General features: G+C 36.1%; 1 protein-coding gene across 30 annotated transcripts in view; it reads left to right on the top strand.

The window, feature by feature from the left end:
• PARD3 (par-3 family cell polarity regulator) overlaps positions 1 to 24351 on the top strand; it is a 598386-nt gene that overhangs the window by 358349 nt on the left and 215686 nt on the right. For 21 of the 30 annotated variants that reach the window (XM_081554391.1, XM_081554371.1, XM_081554384.1 and 18 more), the window contains 5 exons: positions 1347 to 1486; positions 4307 to 4435; positions 6717 to 6755; positions 16165 to 16353; positions 17767 to 17937. In XM_081554391.1, coding sequence (XP_081410517.1) covers positions 1347 to 1486; positions 4307 to 4435; positions 6717 to 6755; positions 16165 to 16353; positions 17767 to 17937 — 668 coding nt within the window. The remainder of the gene's footprint in view (positions 1 to 1346; positions 1487 to 4306; positions 4436 to 6716; positions 6756 to 16164; positions 16354 to 17766; positions 17938 to 24351) is intronic. The other 9 variants (XM_081554374.1, XM_081554378.1, XM_081554375.1 and 6 more) reach the window with 1 other exon arrangement.

Raw genomic sequence — 24351 nt, forward strand, 5'->3', positions numbered from 1 at the left:
ATGTCATTTTAACTGGTCAGTCAGTCAGTCAGCAGTCGCTCAGTCGTGTCTGACTCTTTGCAACTCCATGAACCACAGCACACCAGGACTCATTTTAACTGGAATTGAACCCAATACCTTAAAAAATAACTCTTTAAGAAACTCTGGTAGAAATTAATCATCATTGGAAGAGATAAAAATTCTGTAAATCATTAGAAATTTGTCATTATCTCCACACTTTATCCTGACTTATTGTGACGTGCTGCATTGTTGGTTTCATTGATATTGAACTTATTGTATTGAACTTTTCACTGTACTGAACCTACAAGGGTGCCTGTTGAGAAAGCTACCAAAGAGCCTGGAATTGAAATTTTATAAACCAGCATAGTGATGGGTAATTGTCTCACTAGTTTCAGTGCCTTTAGGCATTAGATGGTGATCCTCAGACTTGGTAGCGATGATCTCAGATGGGTAATTTGCTTTTTTTTTTTTTTTTTTTAAAGAAATATACATGGTAAGATTTAGGTGAATTAGCAGACAACTAGGCAAAGATAATATGGTTCATCCTGTCAGGTTGGTGAGGTCCTGTTATCCATACCTAGAAACATTTCACTGTTCCTTTTCCATCTCCCTGGGCTTGTTCTCTTCTTTTTCTTTACTGCCTACCCTTCAAATCTGAATACCATTATTGCACAATAACACTTGATATTTGAGATACTATGAATTTTAACAGAAGGGTTTGTTTTGTGTATGTGTTTGTGTGTGTATGTAGAGAAATTATTTATTTTCATAATCAAAGATTTAAAAACATTCAGCAGGCATATTTGTATATTATTTTCACCTGTCTGAGTATGTTCCCATTTCTTCTTAGACTAATGAATCTTCATATATGTACCATTTAAACATGCTACAATTTAGTCTATTTTGAAAATCTATTAAAATTTTTAAAGTATTAAAAGAAATGGATACCTGTGTGAAAATTACAAAATGTCAAGATGAAATAGAGAATAACAGCAAATCCTTCATGTATATTTCGGAGAAGGCAATGGCACCCCACTCCAGTACTCTTGCCTGGAAAATCCCATGGACAGAAGAGCCTGGTGGGCTGCAGTCCATGGGGTCGCAAAGAGTTGGACATGACTGAGCGACTTCACTTTCACTTTTCACTTTCATGCGTTGGAGAAGGAAATGGCAACCCACTCCAGTGTTCTTGCCTGGAGAATCCCAGGGACGGGAGGCCTGGTGGGCTGCTTTCTATGGGGTCGCACAGAGTCAGACACGACTAAGCGACTTAGTAGTAGCAGCATGTATATTTACCTGTGAAATCTCACTTTTTTTTTTTTTTTTTTTGCCTGTTATACATTCAGGTACAGAAGGTTTGGGATTCAGCATCACTTCCAGGGATGTAACAATAGGTGGCTCAGCACCAATTTATGTGAAAAACATCCTCCCAAGGGGTGCTGCCATCCAAGATGGCCGACTGAAGGCTGGTGATAGACTCATAGAGGTGAGTGGCTTCTCTGCATGCCAAGTTCCATAATTCTTGAAAAGCTCTCTTTTTAAGGGTCAAGGTTTTCCTAACATTTTCATAAAATATGAAATTAAATTATATATTTTAGAAGTAGTATGCATCCTACAACAATGTATTTCTGCTTCAGTTTTACATTTCTCCTTGTTATTTGATGAGAAATGTCTTTCATTTAGTTCACTCATAAATTTTTAGTTACTTGGACATTTGGTTTATGAGATAACATAACATTTGTCATTATGTAAGTACAGTGTCTGTTAGGTTATATTTCTGGATGACTTTAAATTTATGTCTGGCAGTATAGAAATGTTATCTCCTCTGGAATCAGAGCAGAGACAAATGAAGTAAATGAAAACAGTGTGTCTTGATGAGAAGAACAAGGAAATTTGGAAATGTCAGCGTGGAGAATGAATTGAGACATAAAAATCAAATGTCAGGGGAAAAAAAACATAGTTTTTCAAAGTTTCCTTTCTGTACCTCGTGGGTTTTGGTTCATTGGTCTTTGAGGCTATCTTTGACATATATAGGATGGCTAATTTCTGTTTGCATGAGTTTTGTGCGTGTAGAAATTAAAGTGAAAATGAGAAAGAGGGTACTTTATTAGTGGTTTTTCTTAGTGTTTTCCTTAGAAAACAGTCTGCATTTTTAGTGGTAAGTGCTGTGTTTTGTAATTATTAACTAGCATTCAAATACTAATGTGAAATATATGGAAGGGGTAAACAACAAGGTCCTACTGTACAACACAGAGAACTTTATTCAATATCTTATGATTTTGGAAAATGGATACTGGAAAAGAGTATTTATTTTTATTTTATTTATTTATTTTATTATTTAAAAAATTTTTCATTGGAGTATAGTTGCTTTACAGTGTTATGTTAATATCTACTGTATAGCAAAGTGAATCAACTGTACATATCCATATATGCCCTCTTTGGAAAAGAGTATTTTCTTTTTTTGGCTGTGCTGTGCACATATGGGATCTTAGTTCCCCAAACAGGGATTGAACCTGTACCTTCTGCATGGGGAGCATGGAGGTGGAAAAGATTATTTTAAAAAAGAATGTATATATGTATATAATGAACTCACTTTGCTGTATATCAGAAATTAATACAACATTGTAAATCAACTATACTTAAAAAATATACTAATGTTAAGGTAAATGTTTATGATGTTATCCTTTTTTCTTAACTTGTAGTCTCATATGTAGCTTGAATCTCTCCAGCTCTAGCTCTCCTCCTAAAGATTTTTTGAAAAGTAATGAAACCAAGGAATAGCTTCCAGATTTTTTCCTGCATATACGTTTTAGGCCTAGATTCCTTCAATCTTCCTCTTTCCTCTTTGTCTGTTAGCGTGACACCACATTTTAAAGGGATACAGATAGAAGCCCAATGAAAAGAAAGGTTTGAGTACAAATTGTGTTTCTGGTATTGTTTGCTCAAAGAGCCTCTTGTCCTCAGGCTATGAGTCGGGGTGGGTATTAGTCCCCATTTGTAGTTGTAGCTTGTTTCATTTAGGAAGTGTCTCATCTGGGATGTGAGCCTAGTAATTTTTTTGCCCCTAAATCAAAAAAAAGTCTATCTCCCTGTCCCACTTTTCCCCACCTCTCCCTGCACGGCCTCCCTCCTTCTTCCTCGCGGAAGGTAATCGCTTTATTTTTGTGTCTCCCTTTCATCATGTAATCGCTTTACTTGTGACACATTACAGAGGCTTTTGCTATACCTTTTGAGGAACGGAAGGGCCTGCGACCTGTACCTCTCCAGAATTAGGCTTTCTTTTTTCTAGCTGTCAAGCATATTTTAACCTAACTTTCTAGTATCCGTAGTTATATCTACAGAATATCAGCAGTTTCGTGGGCAAAAAGTTTTCTGAGCATCTGGATATTTTCAAGCCTGTATATTTGAAACAAATCTCATGTGATTAATTTTTTAAAATGATCTAGAAAATTTTTGCTTTCTTTAAACCTGTTACTACCGAAAGATTTCAAAACATATTTTAACTACAGGAAAGTTTTGATGTTACTATTTACGTGATACACTTAATTGCCTTACTCAATGTTATTTCTTTCTGTCTGAAGCGAGTATTATAGGATACTTTTTAAAAGAAATTTCCATTCTCATTTCTATTAGCTATGTCGTGTTGCTGATAATGTTATACTTTCTACAACAATGATGAGATTCCCCAAGAAGTGGTTGTTTAAAATCTATCTCTGTCTTGTTTTTTCCTGGTAGAATTCTCTTAAAACATTGAAAAATCTTGAGATGAAATACTGCTTGCTTTCCAAAAATATTATTTTGTAGAGATTCTTCTTCTGTGCTTGCTATTAGTGATAAAAAGTTATTGTCATAATTTTCAGTAACATTTCAATGAAAGCTAAGATGCTTTTACCCAAATATTTTAGTGTGTTTTACTACCCCTGTAAGGTGGCACTTTTTAATTTTGATATAAGAAAATCATTGATGAACCAGGGCATCACGGAATCTCAGTTCAAAAATAGGAAGTTTTGTGCCAATGTGGCATTGTAGGTATATTTGTATCTCTGATTACTTGTTAATGTGCTAGTGGCTTTGCTTTTGATTTATTGATGAGATCTGAAAGATTGACTGTTTCCTGCCTTGCTTCAAGATAACTGGTATGCCTTTCATTATTAGCCCCAGCAGCCTGGTGGTTACCAGATCAGGGCAGAATGTACCATGCAATGAGTCTTGTTCCATGGCAGACATGGTCAGTTCTAGAATGTGTCTCGCCTCCTGTTAATCTGTTTGCATTGTATTGTCGCTGAAAACCTTTTGTTTGTTTTAGGTTAATGGAGTTGATCTAGCAGGCAAATCCCAGGAGGAAGTTGTTTCCTTGTTGAGAAGCACCAAGATGGAAGGGACTGTGAGCCTTCTGGTCTTTCGCCAAGAAGATGCCTTCCACCCAAGGGAACTGGTGTGTAACTTCAGAGCAGATGAATGGTTTCTGACACACTTGAGTCAGGGATCTGGGCTGGCTACCTGCTAGCCAATGTTTATTAAAACATTTTCCAAGCCATTTCTATATTTTATATATCTTTCAGCCTTAACATAGTATAAGTGTTCTTTCCTCACATTTCCTACGTTTTAGAAATAAATATCCACAATGTTGCATGCAGGAATATTTGAAAATCAAATTGCAGGAATATTTTCTAGGACGGTAAATGTTTATTACTGAAAACTTTTAGATGCACTGATTGAATACAGAGATGTCGATTATTCCATAACTGTCACTTCAAAGGCTGTTGTTGAAAGCTTGCCATATTCTCCACTACATATGACAAATTTTCATATTTCAAGTTTTCATGGTACATGTAACTAAGCCAAATAAAGATACTTGCTTACTGTTGTATGAAAAAGAGGGCCTTAATTAAATAGTCTTACTGAAAGTAAAAAGACCTGAGATGCAAGAAGCCCTGGGGCCATTAATTCCTAATATAGACATTATTTGGAATGACATAAATGAAAAGGGATTTGTTTGCAAACTATTTATTTCACTTTTTATACATATGTCAGTGTATCTAAATATTAGATACTGGTATTTATGCAGTATTGGTGTGAGTGAAATATGTATATTAAATTGACATAGTTCTTGGTAATATAAGTAATCACCTTATTTTTTTTGTTTTGATGTAGTAGGAAAGTCAATTTACTTCAAAAACAAGTGGTATTTTATATATTTTGAAAGATATTCTAGTTGGGTCATTTTAGGACATTTGACCTGTCTTTCAGATAGCTTTTAGCTTTAACTAAACAATAATTAATCCATATATACTAGAGTGGGTAGGTTTTAGGGATGCAGTTTAAAAATTCTTCTGATTACCGTAATTCTCTTAGGCTAATCCTTCAAATATAGATGTGTCATGGTTAGTAAAAATTCCCCTTTATTATAAAACAAATTTTAGTCATGGGAATATCTCATCCCTTGGTGACACACACATTGACAATTTACTGTGATTTCATGGAAATTTCAGATTGTGATAGGGCTGAAAACTGAACACTTGTATTTTAAATAGATTTTAAGAAATGACAAAAACTTCTTTATTTCTGTTTAAAAATGTTTAATGCATTATTTCTCAATTTAAATTCAGTTTTCCATTTCCCCCCACTGTTATCCAATTTTGTGCTTAAAATGCCACCTGATCCTAAATCTGGAGTTGTCTCTATTAAATTGTAAATGAGCACTTAAAAAAAAAAAACTGAACTTCCTATGCAATGAAGCTTTAGTCCTTCCTCAGTGTATCTGAGCCTGGGTGATAGTTGGCATTATTAGGTTGCCAAAGCTTAACTGCTGCTCTTACAGCCTTTCCTGAGTTCCTGCCAGCATAGACCAGCTTAAGGTTAATCAGGTTCTCCTGGCCCAAGTTTGATCTTCCAGGCTTCTGTTTTCCCCTTCTGCTGCCTTCTTTTTTTTTCTTGGTTATTTAATTTATTGCTTGTGAGCTTTTCATTAAGAAGTGAGCCAGTAGGCCGTCAGTTTATTATTCACATTGCAGCTGCTATACAAGATTTAAAAGAAGAAAATTCTGAAAACTTAAAGGTGGAGGGTGGTGGTTAAAATGGTCTTTCAATCCAGTTAACAGAACGCTTTTCCTTTCTTTGGGGTGTTTGTATTTAAATTCTGTGTCTAAAGTAAAATTTATCAATAGGTACCTTTTTAGTAAGTCAACCATATAACTATATTAATTAAAGCAACTCTATAGTACATGAAAACCATATCACATTTATAACCTGTGTAATATTATAAAGTATAATGCTTGCGGTTCAGACTGTGGTTCAGACTGTTATTATCTGGCCTAGCTATCAAATTACAATATACTTTATAATTTAGACTTAGTTAGGAAAATTAGAAAACAAAATTTAGAAACAGTGCCAGGAATAGAGAAGTAGTTTTGTGGGATTTGTTTTCCTTCCAGTAATAAATTCATGATGTACTCCAAATGAGCAACTAAAAATTTACATCTAGAGAAAAATTTTTAAAGAACCACCCCCCACAACACACACACACAAGATAACATAACCACATCAATGAAACTTTGCAAGACAGAGTAATATATCAACCATAATTTGATCACCCTCTATATATTTTGTTGATTTTAAGAAAAAACAATTTTTCCTTGTAAGTAAAGCTTTGTCTCCCTGTGTGTTGAAGATGGCTTTGGTCAGTCTGTATTTATGTTTTTCTTCAATTCTTCTAGAATGCAGAGCCAGGCCAGATGCAGATTCCAAAAGAAACGGTAAGAGCTTTGTCTTTTGCAGGATGCAGAGATGTTGGAAAGATAAATTTAACTAACTTCTTACTAATTAATTATGAAGTTACTTGTCCTCTCTTTTCCTGGCTCATAATAGATCCTACATAGATTTATTAAATCCTAAACTGGTCTTTCCTTAAGTGACTTATCGCTACTACCCCAAATGAAGAATATTTCATGATTATTTTTGATCAGACAGGGCTGAAAAAGGGACATTAAAGACTCTCAAATTCACTTGCATAATAAGAGGGACTAAAATTGGCGAGCTTCGTAATTTCATACACACACACATTCACACACATATAAGACACACACACATACATATTATATATATGACACATACGTACATATATTTATGTAAAGTGTTTTATGAGTTGTGAAGTGCTATATTATAACTGGCTACAAAAATGAAAAAAAGAAGAAAACTCAAGTAAAAAAAAATAGAGAGGACTATAAGGCACGATAAAAATGTGTCATAAATAGGAAAACTAAAATATGTCAGCAGTTAGACTAAACATATTGTCATAATAACATATTTAATAATTTTTAAATTTATTATCAGTTATTATGACATTTTATATGGGACTAAAAATTCTCCTAACAGAAGTAAGTTTTCACAGCTTTGATTAAAATACAAAAATAGGTGTTTAGAAGACAAATCTAAATATGGGCTGAAAATAAAAGAATAAGCAGGCAGTACTAACATAATGAAAGAGAAAGAATTGCCATATTAGTTTCTAAGCTTATCTTTTTGTGTATGTGGATGCACTACATGGGGAAAAAAAGAGAGGGTGTTTTATATTGACACATGATATTATCCAGTAGAAAATCTGACAGGATATTTTATACATTAAACATCACAGCACAAAAACATTCTCAAACCCTTGTGAAGAAAATGAAACTTTGCAAAACCATATCTGTAGTGGGTGATGCTAGTACATATTTTCCCAAATTTGGGGTGTTAGACAAATAATGTAAGAATATGATGAATCTGAATGACATAATTAACACTATTAATAGCATAACATAATTTAATTTTCATTGACACATTCATAGCCAGACAGCTTTGAACATAAAAAACAAGCAAAATTTGTTTCATTTTCAAATATTCCATTGTTACAAAAAGTGGATGGATACTCAGACCTCAGAGAAAAGTCAGGAAACAACCTGGAGAATATTACCCATTTATAAGTATAGGTTGTAGGAAATTCATAGCCTCCATTTTTTATACATTAAATCAATAGGTCTGTGATAGTTAATCAAAATCACAATGGTGTGTAGGGGTGTGGGTGTGGATGTGTGGGTGTAGGTGGGGTAGGTTGAGGGAAAATCAGACAGATTAATTCTAAAGAATCAAGTGGGGCTTAAGAATGTCTTTTTTATTTCCTATTTTAACAAACAACAATGCTAGCAAAATGTACTATAAAGCTAAGCACTTGAAACAGCATGATGTTGTTCTAGGAACAGACAAGTAGATAATTTAAACACATTGATGATGGAAGCGCTCCAATTGTTTACATGTGTACACATGTTTGTTAAAGGAGGCATTTCAAAATAGTGGTAAAGAGTGGTTTATTTAGTATTTAGAACAATTGGCCATTGACTTAAAAAAGTTAGATTCCTTTTTATTCACCATAAAAAATAAATCTCAATTGATTATGAAATTAAATCTAAAAACATACCAAAAAGTATTGAGGAAATATGTGAAAAATTTCTCTGTTAAATTTGGCTAGTGAATGGTTGTCCTGGCATGACAAAGTCAAAATGTCCTAAGAGAGCAGATTGATGGGTTTGTTTATATGTATTAAAAAACTTGTATAGCAATAACTGCACCATGATAGAGTTGCAAGATAGATACTAAAACCGAAAAGTATTTAGCAGTGTGTTCCTTGGGTGAAGAACCATTGTTTGGTGTTTGGAATCTAAATGTCATAGAATTTTTTGGAAAAGTGAATGGCATCACAAATAAACTATATCTGTTAATGCCTAAGATGATCCGAGATGGAGGATGATGCCATAAGCAGTAAAGATAAGCATGTTCTTTTGAAACATGTAATCAGTCCTGGTGAGGAAATTGAGGATTAGGTCTGAAGTTTTCGATCACCACTGGGAAAAAGCAGCTTTGGCTTTCAAGGTGGTATTCCATGGAGAATGTCCAGGTGCCCTCTATTCTGTGCCTCACCCCAAACCTTTTGTGGTCATGATAGCATGCCAGAGCAAATGCCAGTTCAGCCACCTGAACAAAAGAGATGGTATGTGCGTATGTGAATCTGACTTGAGATTGCAAATGGAAATTGTTTCTGATAAGGGTTTTCCAAGCTAGGTAAAAAAAGGTAAAGTTTTTTTTTTGGTCTAAGTGTTTTCTTTTCGGTTTACTGTTCTTTCTTTGGTCGTCTCACACCTGGGTCTCTCTTTCTACTTTTGATAGGCAAAACCATTTTGGGCTGTTAAAGGTTTTATGTTAAAATTGCAGTTTAAAAATTGGCTTTCAGGGTCTCTCTCTACCTTTTGGTGGCAAGTCTTAAATTCATTCACGTCATGAAATTCTCTGACATTATATTCGTTAAACTTTCAGGCAATTGTAAGCACCTTGAGAATGGAATGCCTTAAAGCCCAATTAGTTGATCACAATGACTCCCAGAACTGATTAGAAATTGTAAAAAAGGTCATTTAGGTAGATGAGCCAAGCAGTACCAATGGCTGATAGACCTTTTAAATATCTGAGACATAGGTTTCTTGCACATCTTCTAAATTTTGTTTTAATTAGCCAGAGCAGGTAGCTAGAAACCCTACTGAGTTTTAGGTTATCTATTCAAAACTGGACGAAAAGCTGAATTATTTAGCATAGGCTCAAGGTCACTTATTCCATGATTTGAACAAACTCCTTGCCTTTGGAAAGTTTATTCACTTGATTGTTTATTTTTGTGCTCGTCCAGGTTGGACAAGATAATACATGGATGTATTAGCCAGGATTCTCCAGAGAAACAGGACCAATGGGATGTGTAGAGAGTTATAGCGAGACTTGTTATAAGGAATTGGTTTGTGTGATTATGAAGGCTGGGAAGTCTAAGTCTGCAGTGTGGGCCAGCAGGCAGAGACCTAGGAGAGTCCACAGCACGGATAAGTCCAAAGACAGTCTGCTTGAGAATTCCCCTTGCTCAGGCATGCCTGTCACTCTGTTCTGTTCTTTAACAGATTGGATAATGTGGAGGGTAATCTGTTTTATTCAGATTCACAAATTTAAATATTAGTCTTATCCCAACAAAGCTTCCAAGTGGACACAAAATTAAGCATCACAATGAAGTAGTGAATTTACCTACAGGCTATCAGGCCTTAACTTACCAAAGTACCTATTTCTTCCTTGGGCTTCAATTGACAGTACAAAACTGCTTAGGAAGGCCCCCAAGAACTCTTCATAAGATCCATGTAAGAATATCATTGTATATAAAAAATTCAGAGCTACTGGATATAAGTAGGGCTTTAGAAAATAATAGTTTTTAGAGAGGATGCTAGAGCATATGGATAAGATATGAAACATGCTCAAAGGTCAAAAATTCAACATGCATGGGATCTCCATTTGGGATCCCTTGCAGAGCCAGGAGGATCTCCCTGTAGAAGCTGCAAGGATATACTGAGGAGATTTGGGGATAAGCTAACTGATAGGTTATAATCTTGATCTGGAAAATTAATGAGCTAATCAGTAAGTCAGGCCATAGTCTTATTAATGTAATGGTTGTGGTAGATAAAGTAGAGAGTACCATGTTGACCCCGTTGTAAAATAAGAAAATGATCCCATTTATAATAGGATAAAAGAAAAATACTTAGGAATAAATTTAACCAAGGAGATGAAAGACCTACACACTGACAGAGATAAGAATGGTGGACTGGAGGATCAGGAGAGTGAGGGAAAGGAGATACTGGTCAAAGAGTATAAACTTCCACTAGTTATAGGATGAGTGAGTTCTGGAGGTCTAATGTAGAGCATGGTGATTATAGCTAATAATACTGTGTTGTATACTCAAAAATTGCTAAGACAGTAGATCTTAAATATTCTCACTACAAAAAAAATGTAGTTTTGTGAGGTGATGGAGGTGTGTTAGCTAAACTATGGTGTTGATTGTTTTGCAATATATAAACGTACCAAATGAACACTTTGTGCATCCTAAACTTACACAGTGTTATATGTCAAATATATCTCAAGAAAGCTGGGGACAAAATAGCCCAAAGTAAGACAAAGCACGTAGCGAGCCTAATGGGGGGTTGAATTATGGATTGGCACTTCTTCATTCAAAGCCTTGTATAAATTCTTTGGGATAAACTGATCATCAAACATTTCTGATCATCAAACATGGGCTCTCCTGGCTAACACTGATGGAAGAATACAAAATTCTCTAATTTGAGTTTTTGTTGAAGATTTCTACTATCACACATTAATCATGATAACCTAATCATATGTTAAACTAATCATAATAGTTTGGCTTTGACCATCAAATATTGCTATTATCACAAAGAATTTTATAAAATATGTGCTATTTCTAGTGCTTTAAGTACTCAAGGTTAAAGTCATGATTCAGTGAAATACTTTTCAATTCAAATGATTCAAACTTACTTTAAAACAATCTTATTCCAAGATTGGGATAGAATGATATTTTCATGATCTTACAAAAATAGTAATGATTTTGTATAATGAATCTGTATCCATTTTTAGGGGATTCATTTGAAATTCCCTACTTTCACTAAAGTAGGTTAAAGATTTCTTAATGCTTGGTGTATTTTCCCTTGGGAAATATATCTTAGTTATTTTTTATTGTCTTTCTTTAATGGTAGAGTGATAAAAATTATCTTTAAAATTTATTCTATTTTTTTTTTTTTGCTATTGAACTCACGTCATCTTAAAGATTCTATTGGTAATAATGTCTGTGTTAAAAATAAGGACTGTTTTAGATATAGCAATACTATTCTGGATTAATTACTATGTGTAATTTTTATTCAAAAACATCATTCTTTCAGAAAAGTTTCGAGAATAGCCTGAGGAGCTCCAGTATAATTGTCTTTTTGTTAATATTTAACCACATTTGATATGTAATTTTCTTCCATTCTTCCCTCTCCCTCCCTCTAATATCTCCATCTTTCCTTTCCACTGTATAATTTTTTTCAGAATTGAGATAAATTGTTGACATAATTCCCCTTCATCTGTAAACCTTTCAGTGTGTGTATCCTAAAGAATGACATTTTCATATGTAACCAGGTTATAGTCAGCAAAGCCATGAAGTCAACATTGACTTAACAGTGTTGTATTACCTGTTGTCTCAGTTACTGTCCTTCATGGTATGCAGAGGTGAACAAACGAATGAATACATATGCATCAAATTCTGGTCCAGTTTCCACTGTACAATCACGCCTGGCATCTAGTTGTCATGTCTCTTTAGTCTTTCTTAACCCAGAGCGTTTCTTCAGTTTATCTTTGGTTTTCATTTTTGAAGAGCAAATTACTTTGAGAATGTCCCTCAATTTGGGTTTGTGGGGATTTCTTTGAGAAATGATTTTTCTGGCTTCACATTACAGATTAACAACGGTACAAAACCTTTTTTTTTTTTTTTCCTTCCTCAGTATTTGTAGCATCAAGCAAAACATTTAGAAAACTTTTAAATGTTATTTATTTTAGATCTACTGTTTGAATCAGAAAAGAGCACATAAAGCCAGATGTGACATTTTAAACTTTGCTAATAAGAGTAATTAACCTTAAAATATCAGCACAAATATCATGCATAAACATTCATCTTGCATATGGGATAAAATAAAATCTATAGCTCAAACTGTAGGGTTATTCCTTTATGCAAAAAATATAAACACAGTACCATCTCTTACTTAAAAAAATCCTGCTCTTGATTAAAACTGTAAATGGTTATTATTACTTGTCTGCTATATTTGCATATTATTTAAACTCTAGATGTTGAGTTAGTGTATTCTGCCTTTAACTTGTATGAAAACTCAAGTTAGGCATGAGAATATGATGCCGTCCTTATTTTGTAAGATCCATCATAAAATTTTCAGCCCTACCTGTCTTCCCCATCCTAGCACCAATCTCTGCCCAATGATCATGTTTTGGCCACATAATATAATCAATTTCAACTTCTTTGCTACCAAGTTTGCAAATTAACTGCAGGTTCAGAGTGGCCTGTGGGCCAGCTGTGTCCCCTCAGCTATTGGGACTGTTGTTCAGGGCAGAAAGGAAAACTAGGCTTTGGTGCAGATCACTTGTGGATATTTTTCTGTCTCGCTGCATATATGTGTGCATCTTTTCTGCCATTCTGAGGATTAGTGGGAAAATAAATAGCATTCATACTGCCCATGCAGTATATTTTCTGTTTCTAATATGCTTAGCAAAAATGCTCTTTTTTTCTGGACATTAGAAGGCAAAAATGCCTATAGAGTAATGGCTAAGGGAAAACATGCCAAATTGTATTGATAGAAAAAAATCACATGTGCATATGAGGGACATGATGTGTATTTGAGTGACATTCATGTCCAAATGGCTTAAGGAGCAAATTAAAGGGAAACAAAATATTTATTCTGTTTCTTTAGGAAAAAACTTGACTCAAGAAACAGTTGATACAGTACAGAATCTGTGGATGGAGTAACAATTGAAGATGATAGAAAATTAGCTTCTCCTTGTATCAGAATGAAGAGATCCCCATACTAGTAAGATTTTTTGGAAAAATTCTCTATAAAGTAGATTTTGAAATAGTTTTTGAAGAGCGTATTTTTTAAAAACATTTTGCTGCCAGAGAATTAAGTTCTAAAAGCTGGCGTTAATTTCAGTCTTATGTCAAGAGCGAAATGGATTAATAATACAGTATCAAAGGAAAAGTACAATTTCTCACTTAAATGTTTTTAATGATAATAATGACTTAAGACTTGATAAGTAAGCTGGAAAAGAATATTACTCTCATCCTGCAGTTTTCATAAGAAATGAAACTTTTCCATGGAGAATACAGTCTCCTTTAAAACAGGTTTGGGGCAGGGCAACATGTCAGGAAGTGATTTGAACTTGATTAAAATTTCTGTTCACATATTCAGTCAGCTCCTTATCTTGATTTTTTGAGTAGAAGAAAAATGAAAATTTTAAGTCTTAGTAGAACATTATGGAAATGTCAATATAAGTAAACATTAAAAAGTCAAACTGAAGCTACAAATCAGTCAGTGACAATTAAGAACCTTCCAGATTTGAGGCAAATAAACATACTGAATGATCAGACTTAAAAGTGCGCTTGTAAGGGACTGTCTTTTGTTTCTGTGTCTTTTCAAATGCAATTTTCCCAGGAATATAAGTACTGGTTCTGATTCACAAAGTGAATTTTATCTTTCAGTTTCTCCTGAATTTAAAGTAGGGGGGCTGTATTGTGTTCTGATACTATTTTGTATTTCAAACATCAGAACCATTTTATATTAAGGTAGCTATGTTCATTCATGCAAGGTTTTTATTTATGCTCTCCAATTGTTTTGAACCATATGGATGAAAATAAAATTTATAGAGCAAAACAAATATATAAAGATACTTTTGCATAGTAAATATGATGTCAGTATTTTAATAGAGTATTTAATGTTTATTTTTCCCCAATCCATTGATTTTATTTGAGCTGTAATTATTCTCTGGGAATATTTTAAACGTAAGAAGGCTTTTATAATGCACAGGTATAGGATTTATTTTGATTTTAGTACTTTGTATAGTTAACATACTATCCCTCTGTATCTTTTCAAGTTCTTTTAAAAATATTCTTTATTATATAATTTTCCTATTTTTAATATCAGAGTTTTTTTTTTAACATACCTTGTCCTGATAACTTTGAGGCTGTGTCTTCAGATGGCACAGAGAATGTTAGCATTGAGTATCAGTAAGTTAGAAACAACAAAAAAATCACATTATTGTGGATTTGGATAATGTACCTCTTGTATTATGATAATCTAAGAAAAGACTCTTACTGATAAACTCTGTACTTCCAAAAATTATTTCATCTGATTGAGATATCTCAGATTGCATGTTAACTTTCCAAATGCCTTTTAAAAATTATTTTATACTATTATGTTAATTTTGATAATTATTAGAAAAATTTTTAAAATTTGTTGAGATGCAAAGAAAAAAGCTGAAGTCTACCCACAGTTCCATTGCTCTGCAGTAGGCTTACACATGTGTAACTGAACATTTCTTTAAAGTGTAATCTTCAAAGCATGCCTTGTAGTCCAGCCTCATTAAGTACCATTAGATGTTTAACCATTCTTCAAGCGTATTTTGATAATCTCAGTATTTCGATAATGCTGGAGAAATATTCCAAAAGTGCGAAAAGAGAAGGAGGAAAACTTGTAAGACTAGATGAGGCATTTAGTTGTGATTCAAAGAACTTGTGCCTCATGTCTATTTTGTGGTTGGAAATGCTGAACTTGATAAAGAATTTGGGCCTCACCTATTTAGAGATGGCCAGCGCAGAGTTGGGAACACTACCAAGGATTACAGAGGGCAGAGTACGTCCTCTTCCGGTGTCCAACATACCGCATGTCATCACACTGCGTTTCATCAGGTTATACCTGAAGCATTCACTTGCTCCTTGCTTTTTGGGAGGAGCTGGGCAAAAGTTTGTGCATTTCAAATGTGTTGGGTTCTGCAGCAGTCTCCTTATGCTCTTGATGTCTACTATTATGAAATCAAGGTCGGCATATACAACTCTTTAATTAAACAATATTGCTTGAATAATATCCACCAGCTGCAGTATGTATCATAGAGTACTGTGGAAAAAAGAAAATTCTCTAAAGTTGTTTATCTTTACTTTGTCTCACAAATGTTGAAGGTTAAAACTCTCTAGCAGCTCTCTGAAAATGAACCCCTTTTTCTGCTGACTTTGTATCATCAGGGTTTGTTGTTGTTTGAGAATAAAATGATACACCCTTGATGAACATTAAGCTATTAATAACACTGAAAATTCCTAGTGAAAAACAAAGGGATAAATGAGTTATATTTATTTATTTTGATTTCCTGCTGTTTCTGTTTTTCTCCTGTGGTTTAGAATATATAAACAGATGAAAACCCCCCACGAAAAACAAAAACAAACCAAAACTCTAAGGGTCTACATGTCTTTAGTCCTTCTGCTACATTTTTTCTCCTATATTCCTCAGAACTGGTTTAGGTTAGTTTCAATACTGAAACAAGTGTCACATAAAAATATTAGCAGCTGCTCCAGGAATCATCTGGAAGGGGTGCAGTATGTGCTGTTATCATGGATCCTGTTGTGGAACTTCGGTGGAAATACTGTGCCTGTTATGATTAAAGAACCACTCATTAGCAGTCCATCAAAATAACAGAAACATTGGAATACAACTGTGCAATTTTGTTTCCTGTTAGAAAGCAGAAGATGAGGATACTGTTCTCACACCTGACGGCACCAGGGAATTTCTGACGTTTGAAGTTCCACTGAATGATTCAGGATCTGCCGGTCTTGGCGTCAGTGTCAAAGGTAACCGGTCGAAAGAGAACCACGCAGATTTGGGAATCTTCGTCAAGTCTATTATTAATGGAGGAGCAGCATCGAAAGTAAGCCAGTGTCAGTCTTATCAAGCTTGTGCGCATTCACAAAAATGTTTAATTTGTAGCCCTATTCCTTGGAAACATTTAAGTGGTTGGGGTGAAATCGTTCCTCTTCCCTGTGTTCGTTTCTGTGGCCTGTGAAGTAAACCGACAAAAAACAGATTAATAGGAGAAAAAGTTTACAAATTTTACTGATGGTAAAATTTCCAATTTTATGTGTATGGGGGCTCCCCAGGAAGAAGTGAAAACCTAAGGATGCAGTTAGATTTAGAAGCTTGTATAACATTTTAGATAAATTGTAGAGTAGGGATTAGACAAGGAAAGATGGTTTGGGCTTCCAGGGGCAGTCAATTGTGGAATGGTAAATCTCTGAAGGAAACCCATGGAAGCAAAGTCTCCTTTTATAAGGTTTGTTTCTGAAGACTCATCTCAGTAAGTCTCTGTCTCTGGTGTTGTTATAGCCACGCGTTCAAGCATAATCAGCACGAACAGGCCTAAGATGGAGTCCAGGCCCTTTGAATTCCTTCTTCAGTGTGAGGGTCGTTCTCCACTTCCAGGTTAGAGAGAAGAGAACTGGCACCTTCACAAGGGGGACCTTCTACCCTGAATTCAGCCAGAGGCAGGGAGGACAGAGTCCTCTTTCTGTGTCTGACATTTCTCACTTGCCTTCTGCTGAAAATAATCCCGATGCCAAAGTGGTATGTTTTGGGGTGGTGTATTCTGATCCCCTGTAACACTTAAATGTTTTCTGGCTTTTTGCCTAATACCCCAAATAGGATCAAATAACTAGTGAAATCTCATTGATGTTTCATTTGGGGATGCAAGTCTTATCTTCAGCTCGTCATTTTTCATCTCAGAGTTCACAGCCCATGTTCATGCTAGTGAAATGAAGATTATCTCTGCAGAGACTTAGCTCAGGTTCTGGCACAGACCTGCTTGACAGGAAAGGTTAATCCCTTCCCCATCTCTCCTCCCCTCTCATGGGTCACTTCTCTTTCCCAGAGGAGAGAAAATGTCCTGGCTGTCTATTGAGGGGGGTGCTACTCTTCTCTGCAATTGTCTAATAGCCTGGAGCTTTTGCACATCTTGGGTTGTAAATAACCTCACTGGGTGTCTGTGGAAGCAGGAAAGTAATCACTTTGTGTCCTTTGAATTAGTATGCTATTTTGGTAAACAGATTATGATAATGACTTGATTTACAAATGTATAAATGATTGAAGTAGACACAGGCTGCAAGGGCTGCTTACACATTATTATGCTAGTGTTCAATTGGGCATAATCCATTAGTATTAAAGCTCCCCCCACTTTGTTTTTTGCTTTTTTGCTTTGTCTTCATTTTATTTTTTTAACGAAGGGGAAAGCAGCTTCTTTTATCACAGACTATTTAATGGCACTTATTTTTACCTGCTTCCTTCCCAGGATGGGAGGCTTCGGGTGAATGATCAACTGATAGCGGTGAATGGAGAATCCCTGTTGGGCAAGACAAACCAGGATGCCATGGAAACCCTCCGGAGGTCCATGTCCACTGAAGGGAACAAGCGAGGAATGATCCAGCTCATTGTGGCGAGGAGAATAAGCAAATGCACTGAGGTAAAGAATGAGAAAGACAAAAGGCATCTGAAATGGCCATAGTACCAAGTTCTGTCCTAACATCGCACAAAGAATTACAGGTCCCTGGGCTTTACCTCAAAAGATTCTCAGTTATCTCTGGTGGCTAGAGTTTATTTCATTGTCATTAGATTGTGATTTATTTTCTTAATTCTGTGATCAAAATATTCCTAAGCATGCAGTAATATTTCTATTGCCATCTCAACAGTTAATGCCAGGATCTGGAAGGTACCTTTATTTAGCTGGGTTCACACCTTGAAAACAGAGCCACACATTCCTGCTCAGAGTCCAGTTTCTCTTCTGTTCATCAGTGTTGAACCAGGAGGGAAAAACATCGAAGCAACGATTGCTTGTTCCCTTGCTTATCTAGACTCGGTGCCTCTTGCCAAGTCCCTCAAGGGAGAGAGTCTGTTTTTCTTGTGACGTGCTCAGAAGTGGAAGCCTCCCTTCCCACGCCTGGCCCACTTCGTCCTTTACTGTGAAGTGAAGTGAAGTCGCTCAGTCGTGTCCGACTCTTTGTGACCCCATGGACTGTAGCCTATTAGGCTCCTCCCTCCACGGAATTTTCCAGGCAAGAATGCTGGAGTGCGTTGCCATTTGCTTCTCCAGAGGATCTTCCCGACCCAGGGATCGAACCCAGGTCTTCCGCATTGTAGGCAAACGCTTTACCCTCTGTAGGGCTGGGCATTTTCCTCTGGAGAACCTGCTTTTCAGTGATATCTGCTGCATGAAACCATGGTGGGTTCTGCACCTGTGCTGCGTCTAACCAGGTGTGAGTGGGAAGGTTTTCTTTTCCGAAGGACGTGAGCTTTTGTTTTCCCAAATAGCAAAAACATACCAAGTAGAAACATACTACTTATGTTTCAATAGCAGAGCATTGGAAAATTTAACGGGAATTAAATATAGATTTGTTAATGAATATTAGAACCTGAAAAAAAAATGTTTTTTTAAAGACATTTTATAAAGTATGTGCCATCTATAGGAAAGAAGTGGGACCTGCTTGCTGAAAGTATTGTTTGTTGTTTTTCTCTTTATTGATGTTCAACTCCCCACATTTTTAAATCAACTGAGAGGAAATGTTTAGCAAATCGCACAAACTGGAAAGTGTACCTAACCTGCTTAGGTGTTTTTCTTAATGTTAAAATCTGTGTTTAATATATAAAGAAAGCTTTTCAGGTCATGATGATGGCTCATCCAATACATTAATACAACTGGATTTTGCAACATCTCTTTGAGCTCAGGGGGTAGTCAGGGGAGAGGTGACCGATTTTTGAAAAGTTATTGACCATAGTCTTACTTTTACATTTTTATTTTCCAAACGAAGAATGACTTAATGTTAATTAATTAATTTCCACAACATCAAGAGAAGAGTGTCATCTTAATTAGAAACCTCATAGTCGAAAACTGTGAAAAGTAAAACATTTGCTTTCTTATGATAAATATAAATGCTAGTCCCTTGGACTAGGCTACTGGATTGATTTTCTTGAATGATAATTTTTATTGGTTTCCAAATCATTCACTGATGTTTTTAACATAAGTCCTGTAAAGAGCTATCTCCACAGTTAGTTCACAAGATACATTGTTCTTTATTAGGTCTTTTACAAAAATGGAAGAATTTCATTTTCCCTAAGACTGTATTCATTAGACAGATGCTCATTGAGAAAATGTGTTAGATCCTGGGGGTATAGCGGTGAATAAAAACACTGGGGGGCTTCCCTGGTGGTCCAGTGTCTGAGACTCCAAACTCCCAGTGCAGGGGGTCTGGGTTTGATTCCTGCTCAGGAAACTAGATCCTACCTGCTGCAACTAAGACCCAGTGCAAATAAAAAACAAACAAAAAGAACAGATGGGGGTTCCATCCCTGGATGTTCTCCTGGACAATATATCATATTCTTATCAGCTTCTCAAAGTTTTCCTTCAGAGAAAAGCATTGAAATATTATATGGGCACTTAGACTGTACAAAACAGACCCAAGGTCAGCATCCTGAATCTAGACATGCTTTCTTCTGGTTCAGGTGGTTCCCTCTTGTTCCCCAAACAAACCTGTACTAGCCTGAAAATGTTTTGATAAAGGCACTGATTTGATCCCCTGTTGCCCTATGAGATGCATGGAATTGAAATCCCACCGCAATATCTTTGTGTCTCATTCACTTCTGCATATGATTTTATGTGAATGAAAATGATTTAAGTAAGGGAACAGCGGCAGTAGGCAGTAATAGACTTTAATATTCAATATTCTTTATGGTATGATTTTCATACATTGGTGGTTATTACTATTTCTTAGGATAGAGTAAGCTTATAAAGCAATTAGATTAAAAAAAAATCTTATCACGAGTGCTGTGCTGTCTTTGTAATACCAGTGAAAAGCCTTTTGTACTGACAGGATTTAACTAAAGAATTATGTGAAGACAGAAGAGCTCGTTTCAGCTTCCCATAAGTCTTAAGACATGATTTCACTGCTGTTGTACTTATATTATATATTACCTTTGGAGAAACATCTCCCTGAATTACTGGGAGGGTATGTGTAAATTATGTTATCGTAAATATTGATGTAACCAGAGCATGTCTTGTCATGCGTGAACCTCAAGCCAGAATAATGTGCTAAGTTCCCTCCTTCTGCGTCTATCTGTCAGCTGTGTAGTCTGGCCTTGGACAGTATCACAGAACTTTATTTCACTGACTCATCTTTAAATCAAGGGTTTGCATACTTAATTTTAAGCTAGAGAAGAAGAAAATTTGCAAAAAGCTCATCTTTTATGCTTTGTCACATCTTTCCTTGCCCTCTCTTATATGTGGGAAGTGCTGTATGTTATCTCAATATGTTTTCTTTAAAAATTAGCAGCTCTGGGGAATTCCCTGGGAGTCCTGTGATTAAGATTCAGGGCTTCCAAAGCAGGCGGTGCAGGTTTGATCCCTGGTCAGGGAACTAAGATCCTACATTTTGTGTGGTATGGCCAAAAATTTAAAAAAAAAAAAAAAAAAGGCAACTCTTTGCACTAGGTACATCTTCCCCTGCACTTCTCTGTTCTTTGTTTCCATACAGCACATTCAAGACAATTTCTAGAAGATGTTTCTCAGTCTCTTCCTCTTGACTTCTCAGGAGTCTATGGACGCTGCCTCGTTCTTCAATCCTTTTCTGTCAATTCTGTTTTTCTCCTACTTCAGTCTGGCCCTTCTGTCTCCTCTATGGTTGCTCTCTTCTGCCTGTTCCTTTATTGGTTAGTATTCTTCAGGGCGTTTCCTAGGCTGTGTCTTCTGCGCACGCTCCCTGGGAGACCTTTGTTCCCTGGTGTTCTGGTACTGCTGTTGGTTGTGATGAATCCTGTGATCATGTTACCATCTCAGGGCCCTTCTCTAGTTCCAGACCCGCCTCTTCAGTGGAGATGTCTACTGGTGTGTCTCTGAGGCACCTATACTTTTTACTCCTTGAGCTCCTCCTCGAGTTCTTCATCTACCGTGGTCCTTCCCCAAAGCAATAGCTCCACTGTTTCTTCAGTTGTAGGAGCTGGAAATCTGGGGTGACTCTGACCTCTCAGATGCCTTTTTTGTCTCTGTCACCTCCTCCCCTGGAATCTCTCCTCCCCCACTCTCCTCGGTCCCCTGCAGTTGCCCAGTCACCGAGCAGGGCTCTGGCTGCAGCTCCCTGAAGGATTTCCCCCTCAATCCGTTTTGTCTACAGTGCAGTAAAAACCATCTTTCCACAAAGCAAGCTGATCCTATTCTATATATCAAAAACTGTAAAATACTTTGGGATGAATTGAACAATGCAGGTAGTCTCTGTACTCGTAATTCTATAAAACATTGCTGAAGAATTAAGTTAGATCGAAATTAGTGGAGTGATACATGATTAACAGATTCAGTATCACGATGTATCAGTTCTCTCAAATTGGCCTATAGATTTAATAAGCTCTTGTTAATCATCCCAGCAGGCATTTTTATAGCAATGAATAAACTGATATCAATTGGGGTTATTAATTTTTATACTGTTATTAATGTCTTATTATTATTATTAACATTACTTAATTTATATGAAAATCTAGAACTGGGAAAACTAGGATGAAAATATCATTGGTTGCTTTTGAGCAAGTTGGGATTGAGTGGGAAATAATAGGGATGAATTTAATGAGGTAATAGGAATGCCCTTTATCTAAAGAGAGGTGTATGTTACATGGATTTATCAATTTGTCAAAACTCACTGAACTGACCAAGGACTACTTAAAAATGAATTCTCTCTCTCGGTTTAATCCTCTTAGAATGAGAAAGCTGTATTAGAATAGAAAGGAGCTTAAGGTATCACTTATGATTCTCTTTATGTGTGAAGAAATAAACACAGGGAGGTCAAATGACGTGCTTAATGCCAGCAAGTAATTTAAGTAATTGAGAAGCAAGGTGTCCATCCCTGTTAGGCACGTTAGAGGGTCTGATGGCGTGTGCGTTGTTCAGGCAGTTGATACTCTGGCTGTGTTGGGAAGTGTGGACAGTAACCCTGAGTCAGGTAGGCCATCTGATCTGCGTCTGCCATGTCCAGGCTTACTTTACACTCTGGTCCTTGCTCTCGACCACATGGAGACGTGAAGGACATTAGCAATGGTTCTTTATAAAAGCAGAACCCAGAACTGCGCCCTGAAACTCTGGTCACTCTTTTCCAAAGTTAAACCCCGTGTTTTTATCCATTGGTTTGTGTTGACTTGTCCTTTGGATATTAGTATTGAGTTGGCCAAGAAGTTCGTATGGGTTTTTCCTTTAGGTGGTATGGAAAACCTGAACGAACTTTTTGACCAAACCAGTACTTTCTACAGTGTGTAAGTTTTAATCTCGATCAACTTTCTTTTACTTCCAGTGTTGTGCTGTGTCCTCAGCTTTAAGGGCCTGCTTCCACATGGCCTAGATGTATGACATCTCTAAATCATTTTAAGGAAACTCTGAGTCATTCACTCAGAAATGAATTTGTTCATCCAGTTATTCACCCAGTGCCTGCTCTGTGCCAGGAATTGGGGATAAAATAGAATAAGCTTATAAAGACTGAAATGTCAGATAATGAGATCGTGCCAATTACTAACTCGGACCCAGTTTTAGGCTTGCTGAAGGGGATTAGGGCAGTATCTGTGCCAGCTTTTCACTGTTTATAGTTGAGATGGTGGGATACATTCTCTTTATGGGAAAGGCATGATTTGACCTGCTAATGCACACTTACAACAACATGAGATTTTACAAAGCCCTATAGATATTTTATTCGTTTTTAAAAAGAAACCAATCTTTCATGTTTTCCCAGGAAGAGTAGACCAAGTGTACAATATAAAGCATATTCATTTGGACAATATCCAGCTTTTTGTTATTAAATAGCACTTATTATTTTCTGATTATAAAAGCCACATATGATCATTTGAATATCTTTTTAAGAGAATGCTGTATTTCCATTGTTTTTAGGTATGGGGTAACTCCCAATGTTTATGCCTTTGTAAATGAAGTTCTGATAAATATTGATTGGCATGAATCTTTGTTATTCACTTAACTTCTTACTTTGTGAGGATAGTAACTGGAAAATGAAATAAATGGACTGGTCAAAGAGTGTAGGGTATTTCTTGGCCCGTGACATGCACTTGCACGTTCCTTTGGGAAAAGACTCTATCACTCCATGCTGATCTCCAGTGGAGGTCATCTTGTTGCAGCCTAGGGCTGAATTCTCTTTAATGGGTGAAGAGGCCTTCCTATTTTCCTAGCACTGGAGTTAATGGGATCCCAAACTTCTGCTTCTACTTGGGACTGAATTCTGTTGCATGGAAGAACATTTTTTTTGCAGCTGAAAAGACAAGGTGAAAATTGCGGTCTTTTATTATGGTGTCCTCTTCGAATTAAGCTTCATTTGATAAGGTTTTCATATAAGGAAAATATATGGTCTGCCTGGGAGCAAACCATACTGCAGGAAGGCCACCCACTCTCCTAGGACCGCCTTACTGGGAGTGGCCACTCCCACACTCCCATGTGATACACTCTTCTTTCTTAAACTCTGCTGCTTGCAACAACAAAAAGAATCATCAAAAGATTTAAAACAAAGCTCTGTACTCCAATCTTTTTTGTTGTTTTTTTTTTTAAGAAATTAAAAGGCATTGTATCTTCTGTTAAATATTTATGTAGGAGGCCACTGATGTCTTCATTTAAATCTGTCTTTTGAGATGCAAATTAGACACAGTTAGGAGGTGGGGAGGTGCAGATGCTTTCCCAGGAAAGTGCTCAAGTATGACTTTCCTAATGAAAAGGCAACTTATTGTTTTTCTCTGGAAAGCCTGCATGTACTATTCTTTAAATGGAATTTTTGACTTTCTATAATTCTAAAATAGCCTCTCGGGATATTTAGGGGTTTCTCATAAAGGTGATTTATAAAGAGCTTATCATCTA

Source organism: Giraffa tippelskirchi, chromosome 13 (assembly GCF_054371585.1).
Source record: "Giraffa tippelskirchi isolate mGirTip1 chromosome 13, T2T-mGirTip1v1.2.pri, whole genome shotgun sequence".
Lineage (NCBI taxonomy): Eukaryota > Metazoa > Chordata > Mammalia > Artiodactyla > Giraffidae > Giraffa > Giraffa tippelskirchi.